The sequence below is a fragment of the Ceratotherium simum genome, chromosome 13 (genome assembly GCF_057802395.1).
Source record: "Ceratotherium simum simum isolate JZ-2026a chromosome 13, ASM5780239v1, whole genome shotgun sequence".
In the NCBI taxonomy this organism is placed as follows: Eukaryota; Metazoa; Chordata; class Mammalia; order Perissodactyla; family Rhinocerotidae; genus Ceratotherium; species Ceratotherium simum.
Genome location: NC_141912.1, coordinates 31,221,149 through 31,242,830, shown reverse-complemented (window position 1 = coordinate 31,242,830; position 21,682 = coordinate 31,221,149). Strand labels below are relative to the sequence as shown.

At 50.2% G+C, this 21,682-nt stretch overlaps 2 protein-coding genes across 4 annotated transcripts; one reads left to right on the top strand and one right to left on the bottom strand.

Moving 5' to 3' along the window:
- Positions 1 to 5,668: 5,668 nt before the first annotated feature.
- On the bottom strand, positions 5,669 to 11,594 carry PRR3 (proline rich 3). Of its 3 annotated transcripts, XM_014782976.2 has the most exons (5): positions 10,778 to 11,587; positions 9,986 to 10,048; positions 7,901 to 8,083; positions 7,267 to 7,557; positions 5,669 to 6,985 (listed from the first exon to the last, which is right to left on the bottom strand). In XM_014782976.2, exons 1-5 carry the CDS (start codon positions 10,884 to 10,886, stop codon positions 6,879 to 6,881), a joined length of 753 nt encoding a protein of 250 aa, XP_014638462.1. In that variant the 5' UTR covers positions 10,887 to 11,587; the 3' UTR covers positions 5,669 to 6,878. The 3 variants fall into 3 exon arrangements, with proteins under 3 accessions (XP_014638462.1, XP_004424475.1, XP_004424476.1); XM_004424418.3 differs by lacking the exon at positions 7,901 to 8,083 and having other exon boundaries at positions 10,778 to 11,590; XM_004424419.3 differs by lacking the exons at positions 7,901 to 8,083; positions 9,986 to 10,048 and having other exon boundaries at positions 10,778 to 11,594.
- Positions 11,595 to 11,722: 128 nt separating this feature from the next.
- On the top strand, positions 11,723 to 20,864 carry GNL1 (G protein nucleolar 1). The gene is made up of 12 exons (XM_004424417.3): positions 11,723 to 12,122; positions 12,541 to 12,706; positions 13,096 to 13,232; positions 13,388 to 13,539; positions 13,655 to 13,726; positions 14,640 to 14,847; positions 15,002 to 15,097; positions 15,479 to 15,673; positions 19,336 to 19,514; positions 19,592 to 19,754; positions 19,992 to 20,132; positions 20,507 to 20,864. Exons 1-12 carry the CDS (start codon positions 12,050 to 12,052, stop codon positions 20,755 to 20,757), a joined length of 1,833 nt encoding a protein of 610 aa, XP_004424474.1. The 5' UTR covers positions 11,723 to 12,049; the 3' UTR covers positions 20,758 to 20,864.
- The last annotated feature ends 818 nt before the right edge of the window (positions 20,865 to 21,682 follow it).

The following is a 21,682-nucleotide window of genomic DNA, read 5'->3' as shown; positions in this document are numbered from 1 at the left end:
GCCCTGTGGCGTAGCGGTTAAGTGTGCACGCTCCACTGCTGGTGGCCCGGGTTCGGATCCCGGGCACGCACCGATGCACCACTTGTCAGGCCATGCTGTGGTGGCATCCCATATAAAGTAGAGGAAGATGGGCACAGATGTTAGCCCAGGAGGAAGATGGGCACAGATGTTAGCCCAGGGCCAGTCTTCCTCAAGAAAAAAGAGGAGGATCGGCATGAATGTTAGCTCAGAGCTGATCTTCCCCGCAAAAAAAATAAATAAAAAATAAAAATAAATAAAGTATCAGGAGGGCTGGTTGTAGTACTAAATAGAGTGTTTATGAGGCCTCAGTGAGGTGAAATTCAAGCAAATCCTTGAAGAAGGTGAGAGTTTTGGTCATATGGATTTCCAGAAGCACCTTCCTGGCAATGGAAATAGCTAGAGCATTGCCTTACAGCAGAAGTGTACTTGGCATATACGAGGAACAAACAGCAAGGAGGCCAGTGTGGCTGGAATGCCATGAGTAAGCAAGGCATGAGTGTTGGAGAGGAGAACAGAGAAGTAAAGCAGGGGCTGGACTGAGAAGGATCTTTTAGTTCATCTTAAGGATTTGGCTTCTACTCTTAACTAAAATGGAAGTCATTACAAAGTTCTGGCCAGAGGAGTGACATGACAAGACCTACATTTTAAAGGGATGACTTTGGGTGCTGTGCTGAGAACAGACTGAGGGGCGTGGGGTGGGGGAAATGGCGGAAGCAGGGAGACCTGTTAGGAGGTGGTGGTGACTTGGACCAGGGTGATGGTAGAGGAGGTGGTGAAAAGGGCTGGTTTCTGGATATACTTGAAAAAAGAGCCAGCAGGTTTTGTGAATGAATTGGATGTCAGGTGTGACAAAAAAATTAAAGATGACTCCAAGGTTTCTGAACCAAGCAACTGGAAAGATGGAGTTGCCATCAACTGAGACTTTAAAACATATCCCAAATCTGCCCACTTCTCTCTGCCTCTACCCCAGACCAAGCCACTGTCTCTCTGCCCTGGACCACTGAAGTGGCCTTCTAACTGGTCTCCCTGCTGTCATTCTCATTCTCTAGTCCATCCTTAACACCTACAGTCAGTGGTAGTTTTAAAATATAAATCGGCGTGGCTTAGTGGTTAAGTGCGTGCGCTCTGCTGCTGGCGGCCCGGGTTCGGATCCCGGGCGCGCACTGACACACCGCTTCTCCGGCCACGCTGAGGCCGCGTCCCACATACAGCAACTAGAAGAATGTGCAGCTATGACATACAACTATCTACTGGGGACTTGGGGGGAAAAAATAAATAAATAAAATCTTAAAAAAAAAATAAAATAAAATAAATCGGGGCCGGCCTGGTGGTGTAGTGGCAAAGTTTGTGCACTCTGCTTTGGTGGCCAGGGATTCACAGGTTCAGATCCTGGGCGTGGACCACTGCACCGCTGGTCAAGCCATGCTGTGGCAGGCATCCCACATATAAAGTAGAGGAAGATGGGCACAGATGTTAGCCCAGGACCAATCTTCCTCAGCAAAAAGAGGAGGATTGGCAACAGCTATTAGCTCAGGGCTAATTCCTCACACACACACAAAATATATAAATCATTTGCTCAAAACACTCAGAATAAAACCCAAATGCTTTGCCGCAGCTTTTGGGGTACTGTATGAACTGGCCCCTGTCAAACTTCCTGATCGCATCTCCCACAGTCTAGCCACATTGGCATTCTATCTTTACTTTCAACACCTCAAACTCATTCCTGCCTCAAGGACTTTGTCCTTGCTGTTCCCTATGCCTGGAATGCACTTCCCCCAGATATTCATATGGTTGCCGCCTCATTTACTTTTGGCCTCTATTCACGTTATCTACTCAAAGAAGCCCTATCTATCGTGGTATTGACCTGTTCTCTTCCACCTATCACTCTCCAGACTCTTCCTTCACTTTTTCTTCAGAGCACTTATTACTTAAGATTATATTACACGTACTTATTGTCTATCATCTTCAATAGACTGTAAGCACCATATGGGCAAGGATTTTGTCTTTTTCATTGATATATCCCCAGCCCCTAAAACAGTACCTGGCCCAGAGTAGGCACTCAAGTATTCACTGAATGAATGTGAGGCTAAATAAGACAACGTATATAAAGAACTTAGAGTGGTCCCTGGCACAGAGCAAGCAACAAGAAGACGCCACACTCTGAGATCTCTCCCCACCTCACTGGTCACCCCTTTTCAGTCTCCTTGTCAGGTTCATCCTTGTCCTTCTTCGCTTGGCCAGTAAATGTCCAAGTTCCTCAAGGCTAAGTCCTGGGCCCTCTCTTCTTCCCACTTGACATTCTCCAACCCAGGTGATTTCAGCTAAAGATTTCTTGGAGAGGTCTATCCTAAGCACCAAGTCTTGAGCAGCCCCCTAGTATTATCCTCTATATAGTGCCCCATTTATTTCCTTTTTTTCATTAGTCACAACCTGTAATTACTCATTTGTTTACTTTTGAGAAAAACATCTCCTGACAACTGGGAACTGGCATGACACGAACAGCTAGGCCTTGGTGTTGCTAAGAGCTGGGCTGGTGCTCACTTCCAGGTCATGGTGCTCTTCTATTCAACATAAACAACCTCACAGAACACCAATGTCAGGCAAGGTCATTCTGTGACCATGACGACGTAAGACAGAGTTCATAATTTTGTCTAAGCACAGACAAAAACAAGGTCACTGTGCAAACATAAAGACTAAACAGCTGGGCCGGCCCTGTGGCTTGGTGGTTAAGTGCGCGCGCTGCAATGCTGGCCGGGGTTCGGATCCCGGGTGCGCATTGAGGCACCACTTCTCCGTCCATCCTGAGGCCGAGTCCCACATACAGCAACTAGAAGGATGTGCAGCTATGACATACAACTATCTACTGGGGCTTTGGGGGGAAAAAATAAAATAAATAAAATCTTAAAAAAAAAAAAAAAAGACTAAACAGCTCCCTCTCGGCTAAAATGAGTGACGACTGCTTTTTTACCAGATACTGCTTTAGGCATGTTTCATTCCTCCCACCTCCTAGAAGAGATTTATTAAGATGGGCAATCATAGAATTGCCCCCACTTCCTAATAGCACCCAATCCAGAACAATTACCTCCTTCCTTGAACTCTTCCCCAAATCACCTGACACAAACCCTAATCCTGTCATACCTAACTCTCCCTTAACAACCTCCGCAGAGTTAATAAACCCAACTTTGTTTGACTATAGGTGTGCTCCTAGGGGTCATTGGCTGAAGAGCATTGACATTTTTACTGTCTTATTGTCTACTGCATCCCCAAATTTTAGCAGGGAGTGGCCGTAGAGGATGGTTTATACGACCCTAATGTTTTCACCTGCAGAAAGTCCAATGTTTTGCTTAGCACATGGCTGCCTGAATAAAGAGTGCTTTTCCTTGGGCCAGCCCCGTGGCTTAGCGGTTCAGTGCGCGTGCTCTGCTGCTGGCAGCCCGGGTTCGGATCCCGGGCGTGCACTGACGCACCGCTTCTCCGGCCATGCTGAGGCCTCATCCCACATACAGTAACTAGAAGGATGTGCAACTATGACATACAACTATCTACTGGGGCTTTGGGGGAAAAATAAATAAATAAATAAAATTATAAAAAAAAAAAAAAGAGTGCTTTTCCAAACCTCACTGGCAGCTAGGTATTGGCCATAGGACTAAGTTACAGCCAGTGGCACATAAATTGAAGAGCTGTGTGTTAGCCTCGGGGAAATTTCCTCCAAGACAGCTGGTGTCCTCTGCCCTTCCTCCTTCCTGATGCTTGGAGCATGGATGAGCAAGCTAGAGTTTCACTGTGGACTGTGAATAGGAGGGTCTGACCCCAGGGATTGTGGAGCTAAAAGCTGAGCGGGGAGAATGGGTTCTGAAGACCCAAGGACCTTGTGGCATGATTGTCACACATGCCTTGGACTGTCTACCTCTTCACTTGTGAGAGATCCAAGTTTCTATCTTGCTTTAAGACTAATTTTGGTTTCTGTTACAACTGAACTTAAATGTGATAAACAGGGCCACAGCAGGTGCTTCATATTTACAGAGTGAATGAATGTATCCATGCTCAGGGCTTTAACCACAACTTATGTGCAGATAACTCACATTTATGTCTCCGGTTTTAATCTGAATACCAAACCTGTTTATTCAACTACCTACTTTCTATCTCTCCTTTGATGTCTTACAAGGCAGCTCAGACTCAACCACTCTAAAAGCAAATTAGTGGCATTCTGCCTGTTTTCTTTCAATACCTTTCTTTTTAAATGGCACTTAGTTATGCAAGCCAGAACTACCCCAAGAAACCTAAAATACCTTCATCTTGATCTATTTCCAAATGTCCACTTTTCTCCCATTCCCCTATCCAAGTCTGTACCACCAACACGACTCATTTGGACTACTAAAGTAACCTAACTGCCACTTCCAAGCCTGGCCAGCTCCACGCATTACGAGCTGATCTTTTTGAAAATTTAATCCTTGTACTCACTTCCCTAAAACCCCTCAAAAGCTTCTCTCTTAAGAGCAAAATCCTTGTTTTGCAAGTCCCTTAGTAGTCTAGTTCCTCCTCCTCCTGCCTCGCCTCCCACTCTTCCCATCTCTTAGCAAACACCTTTCCCTGGACTACGCTCTCACCTCACCTCCTGCTTGTCCTTCAGGGCTTAGCTCGGTTGTCATCTTCCGAGACTCCCTTTATTATATACCCCCCCTTTCATCACGTCTCGCTTCTCCACAGTGCGTTTTTTTTTTTTTGTGTGTGAGGAAGACTAGCCCTGAGCTAACATCTGTTGCCAATCCTCCTCTTTTCTGCTGAGGAAGACTGGCCCTGGGCTAACATCCGTGCCCATCTTTCTCTACTTTAAATGGGATACCGCCGCAGCATGGCTTAATAAGCGGTGTGCACCATAGCGGTCTGCACCTAGGATAAAAACCTGTGAACCTGGGGCCACTGAAGTGGAGCGCCCCAACTTAACCCCTATATCACTGGGCTGGCTCCTCCACGGCACTTTTTTTTTTTAAGATTTTATTTATTTTTTTCCCCCAAAGCCCCAGTAGATAGCTGTATGTCATAGCTGCACATCCTTCTAGTTGCTGTATGTGGGTCTCGGCCTCAGGATGCACGGAGAAGTGGTGCCTCGGTGCGCGCCCGGGATCCGAACCCAGGCCACTAGCATCGGAGCGCGCACACTTAACCGCCAAGCCACGGGGCCGGCCCCTCCACCCTCCACGGCACTTTTGATATGCGTAACTTTACATGTATTTGTGATCTTTTGGTGAACCCATCTCCTCCGTATATTTACAATTCATTGGTTTGGTCTCAGTTATCTCTAGTGCCTAGTCTATTGCCCAGCCCACAGGCACTCTACAAATATTTGTTGAAAGACTGCTTTGTCATTACCACTCCCTAAACATCAAACCTACAAACACAGGTAAAATGTCTAAAAATTCCTCCATGGACTCCTGACCTCTCTTTTCTCCCATAAAACTTTACCCTTGAACATAAGGCAGCCTGGTCTGGTTAATGCCTATAGGTTAATGGAACCCCACTGGTTCCTTCAGACTGGAAGAAATTGAAGCTTTGCCTTTCTCCATCACTGCATATGAACTAAATGAATAAACCGTCTTCAACAAGAACAGCCTCATCTGCACCTCCAGAGATGACTGGAACACAGGGATTAAAGAAAATGCTTGTTTCCACTGTGTTTATTACTAATATAAAAAATGTTAAAAAGAAAAAAAATTCATTCTCAGTTTTCCAACGGCTCTCATCCCTCCCTCTTGCCCACACAACTCCTGACCCATTTCCTCAGGGCCAGTTCAAAACTGAAACTGTTCACTGCTGTTTTCACAGAAAACAACCAGTGCCAGGGGTGTCGGGGAAGAGGACTGGAAGAGGGCGACAGTACTGTCCAGGTTCCGCCCAACTGTAGGCTAGGTGGAGATTCACAGAATTCAAATGAAAGGGCTGGTGGCCTCACAATGACGTAGTCTAACTAAAATGGGCTGGAGAGGAGATAAGGTAGGCCCATCAGAGGCTTTAAAGGACACTCATGGCCCTGTGTCAAACCCAGAAAAACCGACACTGGGAGAATGGGGAGGACCACCGAGGCAGTCTTGTGGAAGGTTTCACAATTCTCCCATGTTGGGAGGTGGGGAACGTCTAGAGGGCACCAAGAGCCTCACTCATTTTGGCAGAAAAACTTACTCTAGTGTTGGGAAGTCACAAAAATGCCACGGACACTGAGAAAGGCTACGAGGGGATGTACAGTTTCACAAAGTACAGTGATCACAGACCGTAGCAGTGGAGATCATGCTACTGACGCAGAAACTATGAAATCCAAGAGCAGGGAGTGGCCTTGCCGGGAATGACTCTGTACCAGTCATCCAAACCTGACCCCAGGTCACACAACCTGGTGAGTTTCACAGAGCAGCTGACAACACTGGGGATGAGGGCTGTCACATAAAAAGACTTAAAACAAGCAGCTAGAAGAAGGGAATGCTAGGAAACTACTCCAGGGCTCTCAGGACCAAGGGCAGTATGGGGGCTGGGTGGACAGATGCACGAGAAACAGCACCAAAGAGGTTTCCTGTTCAGCAGTCAGTTGGCGAGGGGGAGGAAGATCCAGGAGGCAGTTGAAGGGAGCAAAGATGGGGTCCTGAAGGCGAGTCTCTGGAGGCTGGATCAGAAGAAAGAGCGCACACCGTGCACCAGTGATGAAACACAACTCTGGACCCCAAATGGGGGAGGTGGCAGGTGGGGGTGGGCGTCACTGACTGAGGGTGGTGGGTGGAACAGCCTCCCAGTAGCCATCACAGGGCCACAGGGAAATATATGGCCGCTAGGTCACAGAGGGCTCCTTCCAGCCTGGATGGGAAGGCACAGTCTCACAGAGGAGGTCCATTGACGCCTGGGTGGTAGAAGGCACAGAGGTCCTCATATCGACAGTGGCCCTTTTTGGCAAAGTGTCGGCAGACAGGGCGGTCTGATTTGTCTGTGAACAAGTGAAAATCGAGCAGTTTAGAATGTGACTAAGAAATAAAACAAATGTAACAAAAAGCAGAGATAGAGAGGGTGGTCAGATTTCCTGTTCCCTACCATTTCCAGATATTTTGGAATGGTAGTTTTTCTCCGGGGAGAAAAAACATTCAAGGCTACTCCTACTTCAAAAGGACAAAGGACAGCCCAAAGAAGAGTCATGAGCATTCTGGGAATTAGGTCCTTCTGGGAACGATGGGTATTACATGTGTACAGGCATAAACAAATTGACCTCACCTTCCATAACCTGGGGTCCATCCTTGGGCGGACAGGTATTTTTGATAAGAGACCAGCTTTTGAGCCTTCGAGGATTTCTCTGTTCTTTGTGAAAGCCTCCCCTGGAGGGACCCCCATGACCTGGTCCAGGAAAAGGAGGTTCAGCATTGACTCCCCACCAACCACGACCATATGGGCCAGACCTGGGGCCCAGGCCTCCCCGAATTGGGCCTCTACCCCGGGGAGGAGGTGGGAGACTCAGCAGTGGTGGAATCATTGGCCCCCTTGATCCCGCAGGACCTCTGTGAAGAGCTGTAGAGAGACAGAGAGAGAGAGAGATGTGGAAAGATGATCAATGACCAGCTTAATCCTGATAAAGAAGGCCTAATTTTTTTTTTACTTTTTATCGAAATACAATATACATACAAAAATATACACCAATTTTAAGTGCACTCAGTTATCACCAAAGTAAACACATCTGTGTTTCCACCACCCAGGTGAAGGAATAGAGCTTTATTAGCATTTTAGAAGTGCCCCCACCTTGTGCCCCTCCCCCCCATTCCTCCCTCCTCCCCAGAGGTAACCACTATCCTGACTTCTAACACCATAGGTTAGTTTTTGCCTGTTTTTGAACTTTGCATAAATGGAATCATACAGTCTGCATTCTTTTGTGTCTGGCTCCTTTCGCTCAACATGGTGTTTGTGAGATTCCTCCAGGTTGCCTGTAGCAGCAGTTCGTTCACTTTCATGGCAGTGTAGCATCCCATTGCATGCACACACAACAACTTATTTATCCATTCTACTGATGGTGGACATGTGGGTGGAGTCCAGTTTGGGGCTATAACGAAAAACGCTGCCATGAACATTTTGATACATGTCTTTGTTACACATATGTATGCACTTCTGTTGAGTATATACATAGCAGAGGTATTGTTGGGTCCTAGAGCATATGTATGCTCGAGTTTCATAAAGTCAAACTCTTTTTTTCAAAGTGGTTGTACCAATTTACACTCCCACCAGCAGCTGTTCCACAGTCTTGACCACACTTGGTATTGTCAATCTTTTTCATTTTTCCCATTCTGATGAGGGTGAAAAGTGGTGTTTTTTTAAAATTGTGGTAAAACATGTAGCAAAAAATTTGCCATCTTAACTATTTTTAAGCGTATATCTCAGTAGTGTTAATTCACATTGTTGTGAAACAGATCTCCAGAACTTGTTCATCTTGCAAAACTGAAACTTTATAGCTACTAAATAACTCTCCTTTTCTCCCTCCATCCAGCCCTTGGCAAACACCACTCTACTTTGTTTCTATGAATTTAACTACTTCAGATACCTCATATAAGTGGAATCATATAGTATTTGTCTTTTTGTGACTGGCTTATTTCCTTTAGCATAATGGCCTCATCTATGCTATAGCATGTGACAGGATTTTCTTCCCTTTGGGGGATGAATAATATTCTATTGTATGAATATACCATATTTTGTGTATCCATTCATCTATCAATGGACATCTGGGTTGCTTCCATCTCTTGGCTATTGTGAATAATGCTGCTATGAACATGGGTATGCAAATATCTCTTCAAGATCCTGCTTTCCATTCTTTTGGATATATAGCCAGAAGTGGGATTGCTGGATCATATGGTAGTTCTATTTTTAATTCTTTGAGGAATCTCCATACTGTTTTCCACAGTGGTTGTACCATTTTACAATCCCACCAACAGTGCACGAGAGTTTCAATTTCAAAGTGGTGTGTTTTTATCTTGCATTTATTTAATGACTAATGATGTTGAATTCTTGTTCACATGTTTTTAGCCGTTTAGATTTCAGTTTTTATGAGGTGGCTGTTCCAGTCTTTCGCCCATTTTTCTAACAGGTTGTCTAGAAGAGTTCTTTATATACTCTGGATATGAGCTCTTTATTGGTTATATTTGTCGCAAGTATCTTCTACTCTATGGCTTCCTATTAATTTCTTAATGGTGTCATCAGATTAACAGAAGTTTCTATTTTCTAATGTAGTTCAGTTTACCAATCTTTCCTTTGTAGTTAGTGTGTCTGTATTTCTTGTCTGTTTAAGGACTCTTATCTACTCTAAGACCACGAAATAAATTTATCTTCTAGAATTATTTCTTCACCTTTTACACTTAGATCTATAAGCCACTTGGAATTGATGTTTGTATATGGTATGAATAGGAGGTCAAATTTCATTTTTTCCCCCACATGAATGTCCAATTAATCCAGCATCATTTACTGAAAAGACCACTATTTCAGGTTCATCTTCATCATAAATTAAGTGTCCACATATGTGTGGGCCTTTTACTGGACTCTTTTTGCTATCCTAGTGACTTAAATGTCCATTATCACACTGTCATAACTACTATAGTTTTACGTTGTCTTGATATTCAGAGTAAGCCCTCTCACTTAAGACTGTCTTTGCATTCTCTCAGGCTGATCCTTTGCATTTCCATTTCCATATTATAATGTAGAATGTCTATTTCTACAAAAACATTATAGGGATTCTAACTGCGAATGCATTGATTCTATAGATCAATTTGGGAAAAACGGACATTTTTACGACATTGAGTTTTCCAAACTGTGAGTATACAACATGTCTCCATTTATTTAGGTACAAAAAGCCCTGATATTTTTATTTTAAAGGATATATTCTTTCTAGGTTTCACTCCCTCCCTCACTCCCTTTTCCAGGAGCTAATCAAAGGATTAGGGGGCCCCTTCCTCCTCACCTGACTTGGGGTCACCAGGCTTTCCATTGGCCATGGGGGGAGGGCCCAGAAGGCTGGGTGGTCCTAAGAGTAGACATGAAAATATGGTCATCAGAATGGACTAAAGGACTGATGATCCTATTCTTATTATGTTTTTCTTCTATTAGTCATTTCTTAATCCAACCAGTAAAGGTATATTCTTAGCAGTGTTAAGAGTTCTCACCCCATCTATCTGCCCTTTCCTCTGCAAAGCGTTTTCAGGGTTTGCCAAAAGTGGAGACTCAGTCAAGGGGGATAAAGCTGGAAGGTTACCTACAACTTTCCCTTTTCTTTACATTGTTGCTATCCAGATCATCTCAGTGATACCAGAGGTAATCCAATCTCTCTAACTGCTGGCCAATCAGATAGCTCCCCAAGCCCACGCACACCCCGGTCCCCCGCCCTGACCCGGAGTAGTTTTAGAGAAGGCTGCACTTCCACCTTCCCTGTGAAAGTCTGATCACAAACTGTCATCCCAGTTGTCGCAACCTGCAACCTCTACCACTCCTCTCCCCTGCCACTCTGTGGCTGCGCACACGAGCTCTTTACCTTCTCCCCTATCTTGTTTATTAAGCTTTAGGAGCCAGATTGAAGTTGAGGGTTCAAGTAAGAGAACTCCTCCTTCAGGGCTCCATCCCGGACAGTCCCCTCTCTGCCCCAGCGGGTGCGCCCTTCCTCCTTTCGTTAGAGCCCCCTCCCCCGCACCTTTTCAGCCCCTAACTCCTCGCCCTGACCGGCTGACAGGCATGTGCACACCCCTCCCGGGCTCCTCACCAATGGGACTCCCATCCTCCTCATCTCCAGTCTCTTCCCGCTCTAGGAGTGGGGGCTGCTGCTGCGGCGGCTGCTGCTGCTGCTGATTCTGCTTCTTTCGTTTCGGCATCGTGGTTGCGGCAATGGCTGCAGCGGGATTTGGAGGGCAGTGAGGAAGGGGCACGCTGGGATTCTGTTTCCGCTTCCGGGGGGGCGGTGGACAGTGAGGCTGAGGCTCCCGCCATTTCACTTCCGGAAGGCTGCGGGGTCCTTTGTGCGGTCGCGTTCTCACACCAACTGCCTCCCTCGGTCTCTGCCAGGCATGGCGGCAATCTCAGACCGTCCCTTTGCTGCGTTTGTATAAAAGCTTAGAAAAATAATTCCTCTCTTCTCCCGTCGCTGAAAAAACCCCACAACCGTCTCCTCACAGTGTGCCATAGAGTCGACAGGCTCTCGGCCCAGAAGGCCTGAGAAGAGAGGGATGTCGCATCCTAAGATCGCCACATCCGGTACCCGGTTACTGTGGTAACCGCTGCAGGCACAACTTCGTGCCCTCTGACCTCCCTCCAAAAGTCCTTGTCCTACCTGGATGTCCCTCCTCTCCCGCGCTTGCCCTTATAATCTGTAAACCTGTTCCTTATCATCGTTCCCACAAGGAATTTGGGTCCCAGCAGGGCGGCGCTCACGACTTTTCAGAACACCACCCGCCCCTCAAGACTTCTGACCCTGCCCCCAGTGTAGCCCAGAAACTTGGCTTCAGTCCCGGGACGCGCAGTCTCGGCTTTCCACTAAGGTCACACCCGGGGGTTGGTAAAACAGCTTCTGCGTGTCCACGCCCCTCTCTGCCCCAGGTGGTAGGACCCGCCCCCCGCTCCGCCGCTCCCCTCCAGGTGAGTGGTAGCTTCTCGCCGGCGCGAAAGGTAGTGATGACACGCGTCCCCCCTCCTCCGAACGCGAGTTGGTAGCGTCCATGACGAAGTTGTCCGATCCTCCCACGCGCGCCTCCTTCCTCGCCGCCGCTGCGCCCTCTCGGTGCTACTGGCTCTCACGTGCGGGTAGCCCACCCCGCATCATCCTCTCGCCTCGCTCGCAGAGGGAAGTGACTGTATTTCCCCTCGTCTGCCTTCCACCCCAGCCGCCGGGGCGAATTGGCCGGGCCCGCCCGCTGACGTCACCTCAGAGCCCCGCCCCCTCAAGGGTCCCGGGCCCTTGCGGCGGGGGCTGCCCCGCGGGGGGAGTCAGTTGAGGCGGCGGGAGCTCGGCGGAGGGCGGGCCAGGTGACTGGTCCGGGCCATGCCGAGAAAGAAGCCCTTCAGCGTGAAGCAGAAGAAGAAACAGTTGCAGGACAAGCGGGAGCGGAAGCGAGGTCAGTGCGGGAGGGAGACGAGGGGGCGGGGCTCCGGCTCCCGCACATCTGGAAGGAGGGGTGTGCCCGCCGCACCTCTAGGGGGCGTGGGAGGGGGTGGTGGTCGCGCGCCGAGGCGCGCGGGCGACCGCGGACGGGATTCCTTCATCCCAGCCCCCTAAATCTGGAAGGAGTGGGGAAGGATGGGGAGTTGGGGGAGGGGAATCCCTCCAGCTCGAACGGGGCGCCATCCCCGCAGCTCCCTGGAGGAGGAGTGACTCCCCCCACGCACATCCGGGAGGGTCCTGGGCACCGTGGCTGGGAGGACCGGGCCTCAAAAGAAGTGGGGTGGGGTGAGGGGGAGCCAGGCCGGCCGAAGAGAGGGTCTTATGGCCCCTGCGAGCCGGCCAGCCCTGGCGTCACCGGCTCCTCCCCGCAGGGCTTCAAGATGGGCTGCGATCCAGTTCCAACAGCCGCAGCGGGAGCCGGGAGCGGCGGGAGGAGCAGACAGACACCTCAGACGGGGAGTCTGTGACCCATCACATCCGCAGGCTCAACCAGCAGCCTTCCCAGGGGCTGGGCCCGCGAGGCTATGCCCCGAATCGGTGAGAGAGGGCGGGGGGCGCTGGCCTGGGCCTCCCCGCCCACCCGGAAGTCAGCCGGCTGGGGGAAAGCCGGCTGTTGTTGGTGGAGGCTGGAAACTGGAGGTGGCGGGGCTGGGATGCCACGAGTCTCCGCGGGCCGCCGGGCTCACCGGAGCAGGCCACCGTCTTCCCTTCCGGAGGGGCTGGAGAGAGTTTGGCTTTTAGAAGAGCGAGGCTTAGGGGAAGGGCGAATATTCCGTGAAAGAGGGACTTGGGGGAGGGCCGACTCCGAGAGGAGATTTGAAAAAGTCTGGAGAGCAAGCTTTGCGAAGTTGTCTGCCCAAGGGGAGAGAAGACGGGACTTTGTGGTCACAGGACTGTGATGGATGCCGTGGCATCTCTCCCGTTAGATATCGGCTGCATTTTGAGCGAGACAGCCGGGAGGAGGTGGAGAGGAGGAAGAGAGCAGCCCGGGAGCAAGTGCTGCAGCCGGTCAGCGCTGAGGTGCTGGAGCTGGACATCCGGGAGGTCTATCAGCCCGGTTCAGGTGAGGGAGAGCCCGACATGCGGGTGTTTGGGGCAGGCAGTGGGCTGAGGGAAGGAGCTGGGAAGAGCTGACGGTCAGGAAGGAGGGGACTGGGATGCACCCTTGAGTCCTGAAACTGTCCTCATACTGACTTGGACTTTTTCTTGACTTTCCAGTCCTGGACTTTCCCCGACGTCCTCCCTGGAGCTATGAGATGTCCAAGGAGCAACTGATGAGCCAGGAGGAACGGAGCTTCCAGGAATATCTTGGGAAGATTCATGGGGCTTACACCTCTGAGAAACTCAGCTACTTTGAGCACAATCTGGAGGTGAAAATGGAGTGGGGACAGGAGTGGGGCGGAGTGACCCATGCTCAGATTGGTCTGGGATCAGGCGGGGAGGGACTCTGGGCTCAGGGTCTCTTCTACTGACCTGTCTTTGCAGACATGGCGGCAGCTGTGGCGAGTGTTAGAGATGTCTGACATCATCCTGCTCATCACCGACATCCGACATCCAGTGAGTGCTGGGGGGAAGGCGGACATGGGAGGAGGGAGGAAGATTCCTGTGGGGTAAAGGGCGGAGCAGGAGTTGGGAGACAGAGAGGTGTCCTCTTTCCTTTCCAGTCTCCTCTCCCCCATGCTGCTGTCCGCAGTCAGGAGCTCAGTCCCTTATTCATCAGTATGACAGACTGTCACTCCTCCCCTGGCCAACTGACTCTCCTCTCCTTTACTTCCCTTGATGAAAAACTGCATATTCTGTTTCTCAGTCCACTGGGAACTAGAGCAATAGAAAGTCCCCATGTGGAGCTCCAGGGGCTTCTACGAGGGCAGCTGGGGGCTTCCGCCTCTCTTGCCGCATCAGTTGCCATGGGACTCAGCCTCGCCTGGAATGCTAGGGTAGTGGTTCAGGCTCTAGACTCTGCTGCTGGGCATCCCTTGTGTGAATCCTCTCTGCCACTTCACCATTGTCCTCCAGTGGGAGAAAGGGAGGTCTGTGGGGACATGTAGGTTGGAGGTCGTTAATGACATGTACACACACACTCGTACACATATACTCTGCCTCCAGTTCCCCACTCACCAGGCACAGCTCAGAGACAAGACTCTGGTGGGAGCAGATTCTGGGGCAAAAAAGGTAAATGAGCCAAACTAAACTAGAAAGACAAAGCAGGGGTAAGTAACGCCTCTGCATTTGTCTCTGAGGGGCTTCCTATGGGTCCTGGTTAGGGATGGAAATGAGCTGAAAACAAGATAAGGAAATAGCGACACCTAGCACATTGGGGTAAAGGCTGAAAGCAGGCACAGGGATGGGAGTTGGGGTAGAAATTAATGTCTATTTTCATGTGCATACAACGGTCTACATTTGCTCACATGCATATGTCAACTCTGGGTTGACCTCTCATTGCTCCATCCCGTGACCACCCCTCTCCCAGGTTGTGAATTTCCCACCAGCACTTTATGAGTACGTGACTGGAGAACTTGGCCTGGCACTGGTGCTGGTCCTCAACAAGGTGGATCTGGCCCCGCCGCCTCTCGTGGTTGCCTGGAAGCATTATTTCCACCAACACTATCCCCAGCTCCACATCGTCCTTTTCACATCTTTCCCTCGGGACCCCCGCACCCCACAGGACCCTAGTAGCGGTGAGTGGGCAATGAGGAGGGCAGCGTGGGAGAGGTGGGTGGCAGGGGACAAAAGGGAGCACAGAGAGGCTTGTTGACAAGGGGGTTCCTGATCTTGGGCCTAAGGGTGGTGGGAGAGATGGGGTGCTAACCTTTTTGTGCTCTCTGATCTCAGTGTTGAAGAAGAGTCGGAGGCAGGGGAGAGGATGGACTCGGGCCCTGGGGCCAGAGCAGTTGCTGAGAGCCTGTGAAGCCATCACTGTGGGGAAAGGTATGTGCCCCTTAGAGGGAGCTGTGGGAGGCCATGGGGGAGACCCAGGGCCTGCAGTCCTTTTGCTAACCTTTCCCTAAGTCAACCTGTCTATTATGGATGCAGGCCATAGGCCAAGGGGAGGGATGGAAGAGGGAGCAGACTGACTTGGTGGGACAAGTGAGGCAGCAGGTAGTCAGGAGCCCCAGTGGTTACTGCCTTCAGTCTTCCCAGTACTTTCCAGAAACTCAGAGAAATGCCCATGATTCCACGGTGGGGTCAAGTGAAGGCTTGGGAGTTAAGCGTAACTCCAGCCAGTTACATCAGCTGTGCAGTGTGTAGTCTGAGCCCTCATATACTGTGGCCCTGGGGAGAACCTTCTTTTTCTCCTTCCCTGAGCAGTGGACTTGAGCAGCTGGCGGGAGAAGATTGCCCGGGATATGGCTGGGGCCACCTGGGGCATTGGCTCTGGGGAGGAGGAGGAAGAGGAGGATGGGCCAGCAGTCCTGGTGGAGCAACAGACTGACTCAGCGATGGAGCCAACCGGCCCAACCCGGGAGCGCTACAAGGACGGGGTGGTGACCATTGGCTGTGTGGGTAAGGAAGCAGCGGCCCAGGCATGGCAGCCTCCTAGGAGGTCCAGAGTTTCTATGTTTGGAAAAGAGGGAAGGTGATCAGGTCTCATTAGGCTCCAGGGTCTCTGAGGGCAGAGGAGGCCGTCTGCTGTAGTCGAAGGATCATGGCATGTCTGAGTTCAATTCCCCCTCTTCTCAGCTGTTACTGATCTTGAACAAGTTATGAGTCTTAGTTACTTTGTCTTAGTCTAAGTTGCTTAGTCTGAGTCTTAGTTACTCTGATTTTAAAAATGAGGACACTGATACCCAATTAAAAGACTGGATGTAGAGGGAGCCTAACAGAGCCTAGACAGATAGTGATGATAGTAATAAAAATAAGTGTTAACATTTAACGCTCATATGGTGCTTACCATGTACCAGGCACTGTTCTATGTGATTTGTATATATTAACTGTTTCAGTTGTAGTAATTAGTCATAGTAGAGTGACCATTAAATCATAGTAGGAGCTTAGCAAGTATTAGTTTCTTTCTGGGTCTTAACCCTTTAAGTTTGTTGTCAAGGAGAGTCTTCCCCTAATTGAGCGTGTTTTCTCTGCTCTTGGTCGGGGAGAGAGGAATGTATGATTAGGGCCTAGGGCCCATTTTCATTTTGGGTGGGAGAGGTGAGAAGTGACTTTGGCAAAGTTGTCGTATCTGAGGTGACCCTGGAACTAAAAAAGGCCCAGCCTTTTTTAGGGAGAAATTAGGGAGAGCAGAGTGGCGGGACTCCTTGGAAACACTCCTGACTTATCTTTCAGTCCCCTCTTGTCTTGGGGAAAACCAGCCTGACTGCTGACAGACTGCTCCCTTTCCAGTCATGTTGCCCTGGCTTTCCCTCCCTGGACTTCTGATCGCGGCCCTCCCTTGCAGGGGCCCTGTTCCCTCTCCCAGGATCCTCTGCACTGACTTGTCTGTGTTCGGGGTGGTGTAATAGGGATAGCATGTGCTGTGGCGCAGGCAGCCCTCAGTTTGGATCTCCCTCCAGCTTTCATCCATTTATCCGTTCGACAGATGTTTACTGAGCACCAGGTGCCAGGTGCTGTTGTAGGCCCTGAAAATGGGAGAAAAGTCCCTACCCTCACAGAGCTTGTTTTCTTGTGAATAAATTGATTTGTGATCTGAAATCATATTATTTAGGGGCATTGAAGGAAATAAAGCAATGAAAGGGATAGAGAGTGACTGGAGATGAGGGCTCCTCGGGGAAAGGCCAAGGGTCAGTAAGTGAGAGGGGCTGGAGGAGGGAATGAGCCTGGTGATGGTGGGATCAGCCAGAGTGCCAGGGGGATTGGGGTGTGGGAGCCAGGAAAGAGAATCAAGAGTGAGGTCAGACAGGTCGCCAGGGACCGCATCGTGTCAAGTCCTGTGGCTGAGAAGGCGTTGTGGATTTTATTCCGAGTCTGATAAGAAGCCAGTGGTGAGTTTTGAGCAGGGGAATGACAGCATCTGATTTCCTTTTTTAGAGGTTTACTCTAGCTGCTGAGTGGAGAATAAATAGCGGGGGGTGGGCAAGAAAGGAAGCAGAGAGCGTGCAGTCAGAGGCTATTCCAGTAGTCTAGGGGGGAATGAGAGCAGCTCCGAGCAGAGTGGTAGACGTGGAGGTGGTGAGACAGGGTCAGAAACAGGAAATATTTTGAAGGTAGAAAAAATGATACTGCTGATGGGTTGCACTTGGGGCATAAGAGAAATTGAGGAATAGAAAAGCACTTCCAGGTTGTTGTAGTGGGAATACTGAGATAGAAAGATTGGGAGAGGAGCAAGTTTGGAGGGCTTGGGGAGGGGAGGGGAATCAGGAATTAAAGTTCGGATTTTTTTAAATATCCCAAGTGGAGATGTAGAATCGGCAGTGAGTACAGGAGTCTGGAGCTTGAGGGAGCAGACTGGAGATTTGAATTTGGGAGAGGTTTTAAATTTGGGGAGCCATTGGTGGATTTAAATGATATTAAAAGGCATGGACTGGATGAGGTGTGGGAGAGGAGGTAGGTGGAAAGAGGAGGCCAAGCCAGCATTTAGAGGTTGGGCAAAGGAGGAGGAAACCAAGAGAGTGTCCCAGAAGTCAAATGAAAAGAGTGTTTGGAGAGGAAGGGAGGGCTCAGTTGTGTCAAATGTTGCTGAAGGTCGAGTGAGATGGGAACAGAGACTTGCTCAGTGGTCTTGGCAGTGTGTGGATCAGTGGTTTCAGTGCAGCAGAGGAGAGAAAGCCAGGTTAGGGTAGGCCAACGCGAGAACGGGCACCAACATGGTGGAACCTCACATAACATTGTCCGAGAAAGGAGCCAGACACAACAGCATCCATCCTGCACAATTCCATTTGTGTAAAGTTCAGAAGCTGCAAAACTGAACTGCCTCGTGTGGTGATCCACAGGTCATAAAACTCAAAAGAAACATAAGGACTGGAATCCCTTACAGCTCAGGATAAGGCTCACATGTGCAGAGGGAGAGGGTTATGATCCCAAAGGACAAACGGGGCCTCTGAGGGAGTTTGTCACACTCTTGGCCCAGGGGGTGATATGGGGTTCATCAGGCACATTTATGTTTTACGCATTTTTGTGTATGTTATAGTTTATAATCATAAGATGGCAGGAAGTGGTGACAAAAAGTAGACAGATTTTTTCAGGAGTTTCACTATAAAGGGGACAGAGAAAGGGGGCTAGTGGGGGTTGTCAGAGGAGGGTTGTTTTCTCCATCCCTCCTCTGAAAGGAGATGCTTCAGGGGGTTGTAAGCGGAGTGTAGTCAGCGCAGTGTGCATCTTTCCCGGCCACAGCCAGCTGCCCAGGAGCAGGGGCCGAATGGGCAGAGTTGCATTTTACAGGGTTGGGTTTTGCCAGGTGAGTAGGATGGAGGGGAGAGGTGGGACCAGGAAGTTCAGCGTCTGTGAAAGGGGCTGGCTGTAGAGCTGGATCATGATCTAAGTTGCGTAAAATGAGGAGTGAGGATGTGAGTGGGGTACTGAGTAGTGTTCCCGGGCTAGAGTCAGGGTCAAAGAATTATTGGGATGGAGGAACCAGAACAAGCGAGCTGGAAAGATGGGGTGTCAGGGCAGAGAGAGAGGTGCTGGCAGTTGAGACTTTAGAGGTGTGAAGTGACAAGGTCCAGGGTGTGACCACGGGAGTGGGTATTGGGTGAGTGGAGGCGACGACCTTTGGAAGTGAGATGCTGGCACTGAGAGGCCAGAGTGCAGAGCAGGAGATCAGGGCAGATACTGAAGCCAGCCACAGTGAAGGCCGTGGTCGTGAAGAGAGTGGCAGCGAGTCCCCCTGGGCTTCCAGTCTTCTCTTGGAGAATCATGATGATCATGAGATGTGTGTGGCTCTTAGTCTACTACAGGCGCTGGGCGCTTAGTCTACTACAGGCGCTGAGATGCGCAGTCGTATTTGTGTCTCATTTAATCCTGACCACTCTGAGGTCGGAGGTCTCTGTGCTGGTGGAAAGAGGCAACAGTCTGAGAAAGTTGAGCAAATTGCCCTGAGGTCCCAAAGCTGGTACGTGGAGAGGCCGGGATTCCACGCTGGCAGTCCAGGGCCTGATTTGCAACTTGCAGTCTTGTCCCGCTTCCCTAATTTCTGAGCCTTAGTTCCCCTTTCATCAATAGCTATAGCACCACAGAGTAAGGATGTGTCAAATGTTCCTTTTCCTTGCCTTCCTCAGGTTTCCCCAATGTCGGGAAGTCCTCGCTGATCAACGGGCTGGTGGGGCGGAAGGTTGTGAGTGTCTCCAGAACCCCAGGCCACACTCGATACTTCCAGACCTACTTTCTCACCCCCTCTGTGAAGCTCTGTGACTGCCCGGGCCTCACGTTCCCCTCCCTTCTGCCCAGGCAGTTGCAGGTAGGAGGGCAGAGGGGGCAGGAGGGTGGGAAGGCAGGAGATTGAGGAAGGTGCTGAGCGCTCTTCTTTCCCCTCAGATTCTGGCGGGGATCTACCCCATCGCCCAGATCCAGGAACCCTACACCGCCGTGGGCTACCTGGCCTCCCGGATCCCCGTGCAGGTCCTGCTCCACCTGCGCCACCCAGAGGCTGAGGACCCCTCTGCAGAACACCCCTGGTGTGCCTGGGACATCTGCGAAGGTGGGCTCCGTGTGCTTGGCTTCTCCTGCCCTCGTCCTTTGTCCTCTCCTCTCCTTAGAGGCTCTGCCATCAGTGGAGTAGCTGGCCACTCATCCCTAGATTTCTGTGTCAGGGCCAGCAAGATCTCTGGCCTGGAATGTTCTGGGGAAAACTGGAAGGACTGTGTTATGGGAGTGGGGTGATGGTGACTGGGCCCAGTTAACAGGCTTCCCTCCCACTGTTCTTTTTCCCCTCCAGCCTGGGCAGAGAAACGTGGCTACAAGACAGCTAGGACGGCCCGGAACGATGTGTACAGAGCCGCCAATAGCCTCCTGCGGCTGGCGCTGGACGGCCGCCTCAGCCTGTGTTTTCATCCCCCCGGCTACAATGAACAGAAAGGTCAGCCAGCCAGTGCTCTTCCCCAGCCCTGCCATAGTGTAGGCAAAAGCTGGTGGGCTGTGTGACCACACAGCGAGGATTCTGGATTCTGCACCCATCGACCAGCCCTGTGTTACTAAGCATCTCTGAGACGATTTCCTGATCGTCAAGACCAGGGTGATAGTTGCCCCTGGCACGGTGGTGGTAAAGATAGGAGTTAGTGTGTGCAGAGCTTCTGTTCAGTGCCCAAGAAGTGAGAGGTTAAATGAATGAACGCATGCCAGCAGCCATAAAAATTATTCTTATTCTTAGTTTTTGCCTCTTGCCATCTTCTTCTGGCTTTAGTTCCTTGCTCAAAACTCCCCTCCATTCTGTTTCTTGTTTTGGTTCCTCAGGCACCTGGGAGTCCCATCCGGAGACCACGGAGCTGGTGGCTTTACAGGGCAGGGTGGGGCCGGCAGGTGACGAGGAGGAGGAGGAGGAGGAGGAAGAGGAAGAGCTGAGCAGCTCCTGTGAGGAGGAGGGAGAGGAGGACCGGGATGCGGATGAGGAGGGGGAAGGGGATGAGGACACCCCAACCTCAGCTCCAGGGTCCAGCCTGGCTGTGCGAAACCCTTACGCCCTGCTGGGCGAGGACGAGTGCTGAGTCCCTGCCCTGCGCCATCTTCCCGACCCACTGTCTTTGCTTTTGGACTGACCTGGGGGTCTCTCCCTCTGCTGCCCCAATTGTGAATAAAGATTGTCTGCTTTGTAGCTCCTTCCCCAGATGGACTGAGGTGAGAGCGGCTGTTCCAGGCTGACGGCTGTGGGAGGCTTCTCTCCTTTCCCCTTTTTGTGGGCATTCTCTTTGCGAAGGCAAAGTTCTCTTAGGAGTTAATTCAGTGGGTTCTAAGGCCTTGAAACCGCTTCCTTGGCTCCCTCTCCCACTCACACCTTTTGAGGCCTGGTCTAAATCCAACCCCTTTTGGAGTTTGCACCAGTCCCTCTCCTTTTGAGCAGCAGCCTTGTGCGCCCCCTGCTGCCAGACCTGGGTTATGCCAGGAGCTTCTGAGAAGCAGCAGTAAGAAGGTGTCACAAGCTGATGTCTCCAAATGAGAGTTTTACAGGATTTATTCAAATTTGACAAATATTTATTGAGGGCTGACTGTGTGTCTGGACCTATGCTAAGCACTGAGCATATAAAGATTCACAAGTGGGGCCTAAGCTAAATTTGCAGCCTGGCCATGATTAAGACCCCATTCCCAGGCACCCAAGATTTTGGATTAAGAAGGGTGTGTAATGTTCTTCAAATTCTTGGGGCTAATACAGTATAATTCTAGGACTTCCTGTTGATAGAAATTTTTAGTTAAGACTAAATGCTTGTGAGAATGTTGATTAAATGTGTACAAGTAGAGTCTTAATTACTGACAAAAAAGTAGTGTGCAAATTTATGATTTGAGCAGAACAGCCCTTTAACTACAGTGTGAAGTTTGATTATTTCAAAGCCCGTACATACTAAGGGTGTATGGGATTATAGGGGAGGGCACAGAACCAGCCTCCTGGACCCCATTTTCCCTGGTTTGGGATGGAGC

Coding starts and splice junctions, on each gene's coding strand:
- PRR3 (XM_014782976.2), bottom strand. CDS start 10,886: ATGCCGAAACGAAAGAAGCAGAATCAGCAGCAGCAGCAGCCGCCGCAG. Junction 10,049..10,777: donor GGAGGATGGGAGTCCCATTG/GTGAGGAGCCCG, acceptor GTCTACTCTTAG/GACCACCCAGCCTTCTGGGC. Junction 7,558..7,900: donor GACACAAAAGAATGCAGACT/GTATGATTCCAT, acceptor GTCTCTCTACAG/CTCTTCACAGAGGTCCTGCG.
- GNL1 (XM_004424417.3), top strand. CDS start 12,050: ATGCCGAGAAAGAAGCCCTTCAGCGTGAAGCAGAAGAAGAAACAGTTG. Junction 13,233..13,387: donor GGTCTATCAGCCCGGTTCAG/GTGAGGGAGAGC, acceptor TTGACTTTCCAG/TCCTGGACTTTCCCCGACGT. Junction 15,674..19,335: donor GGTGACCATTGGCTGTGTGG/GTAAGGAAGCAG, acceptor TGCCTTCCTCAG/GTTTCCCCAATGTCGGGAAG.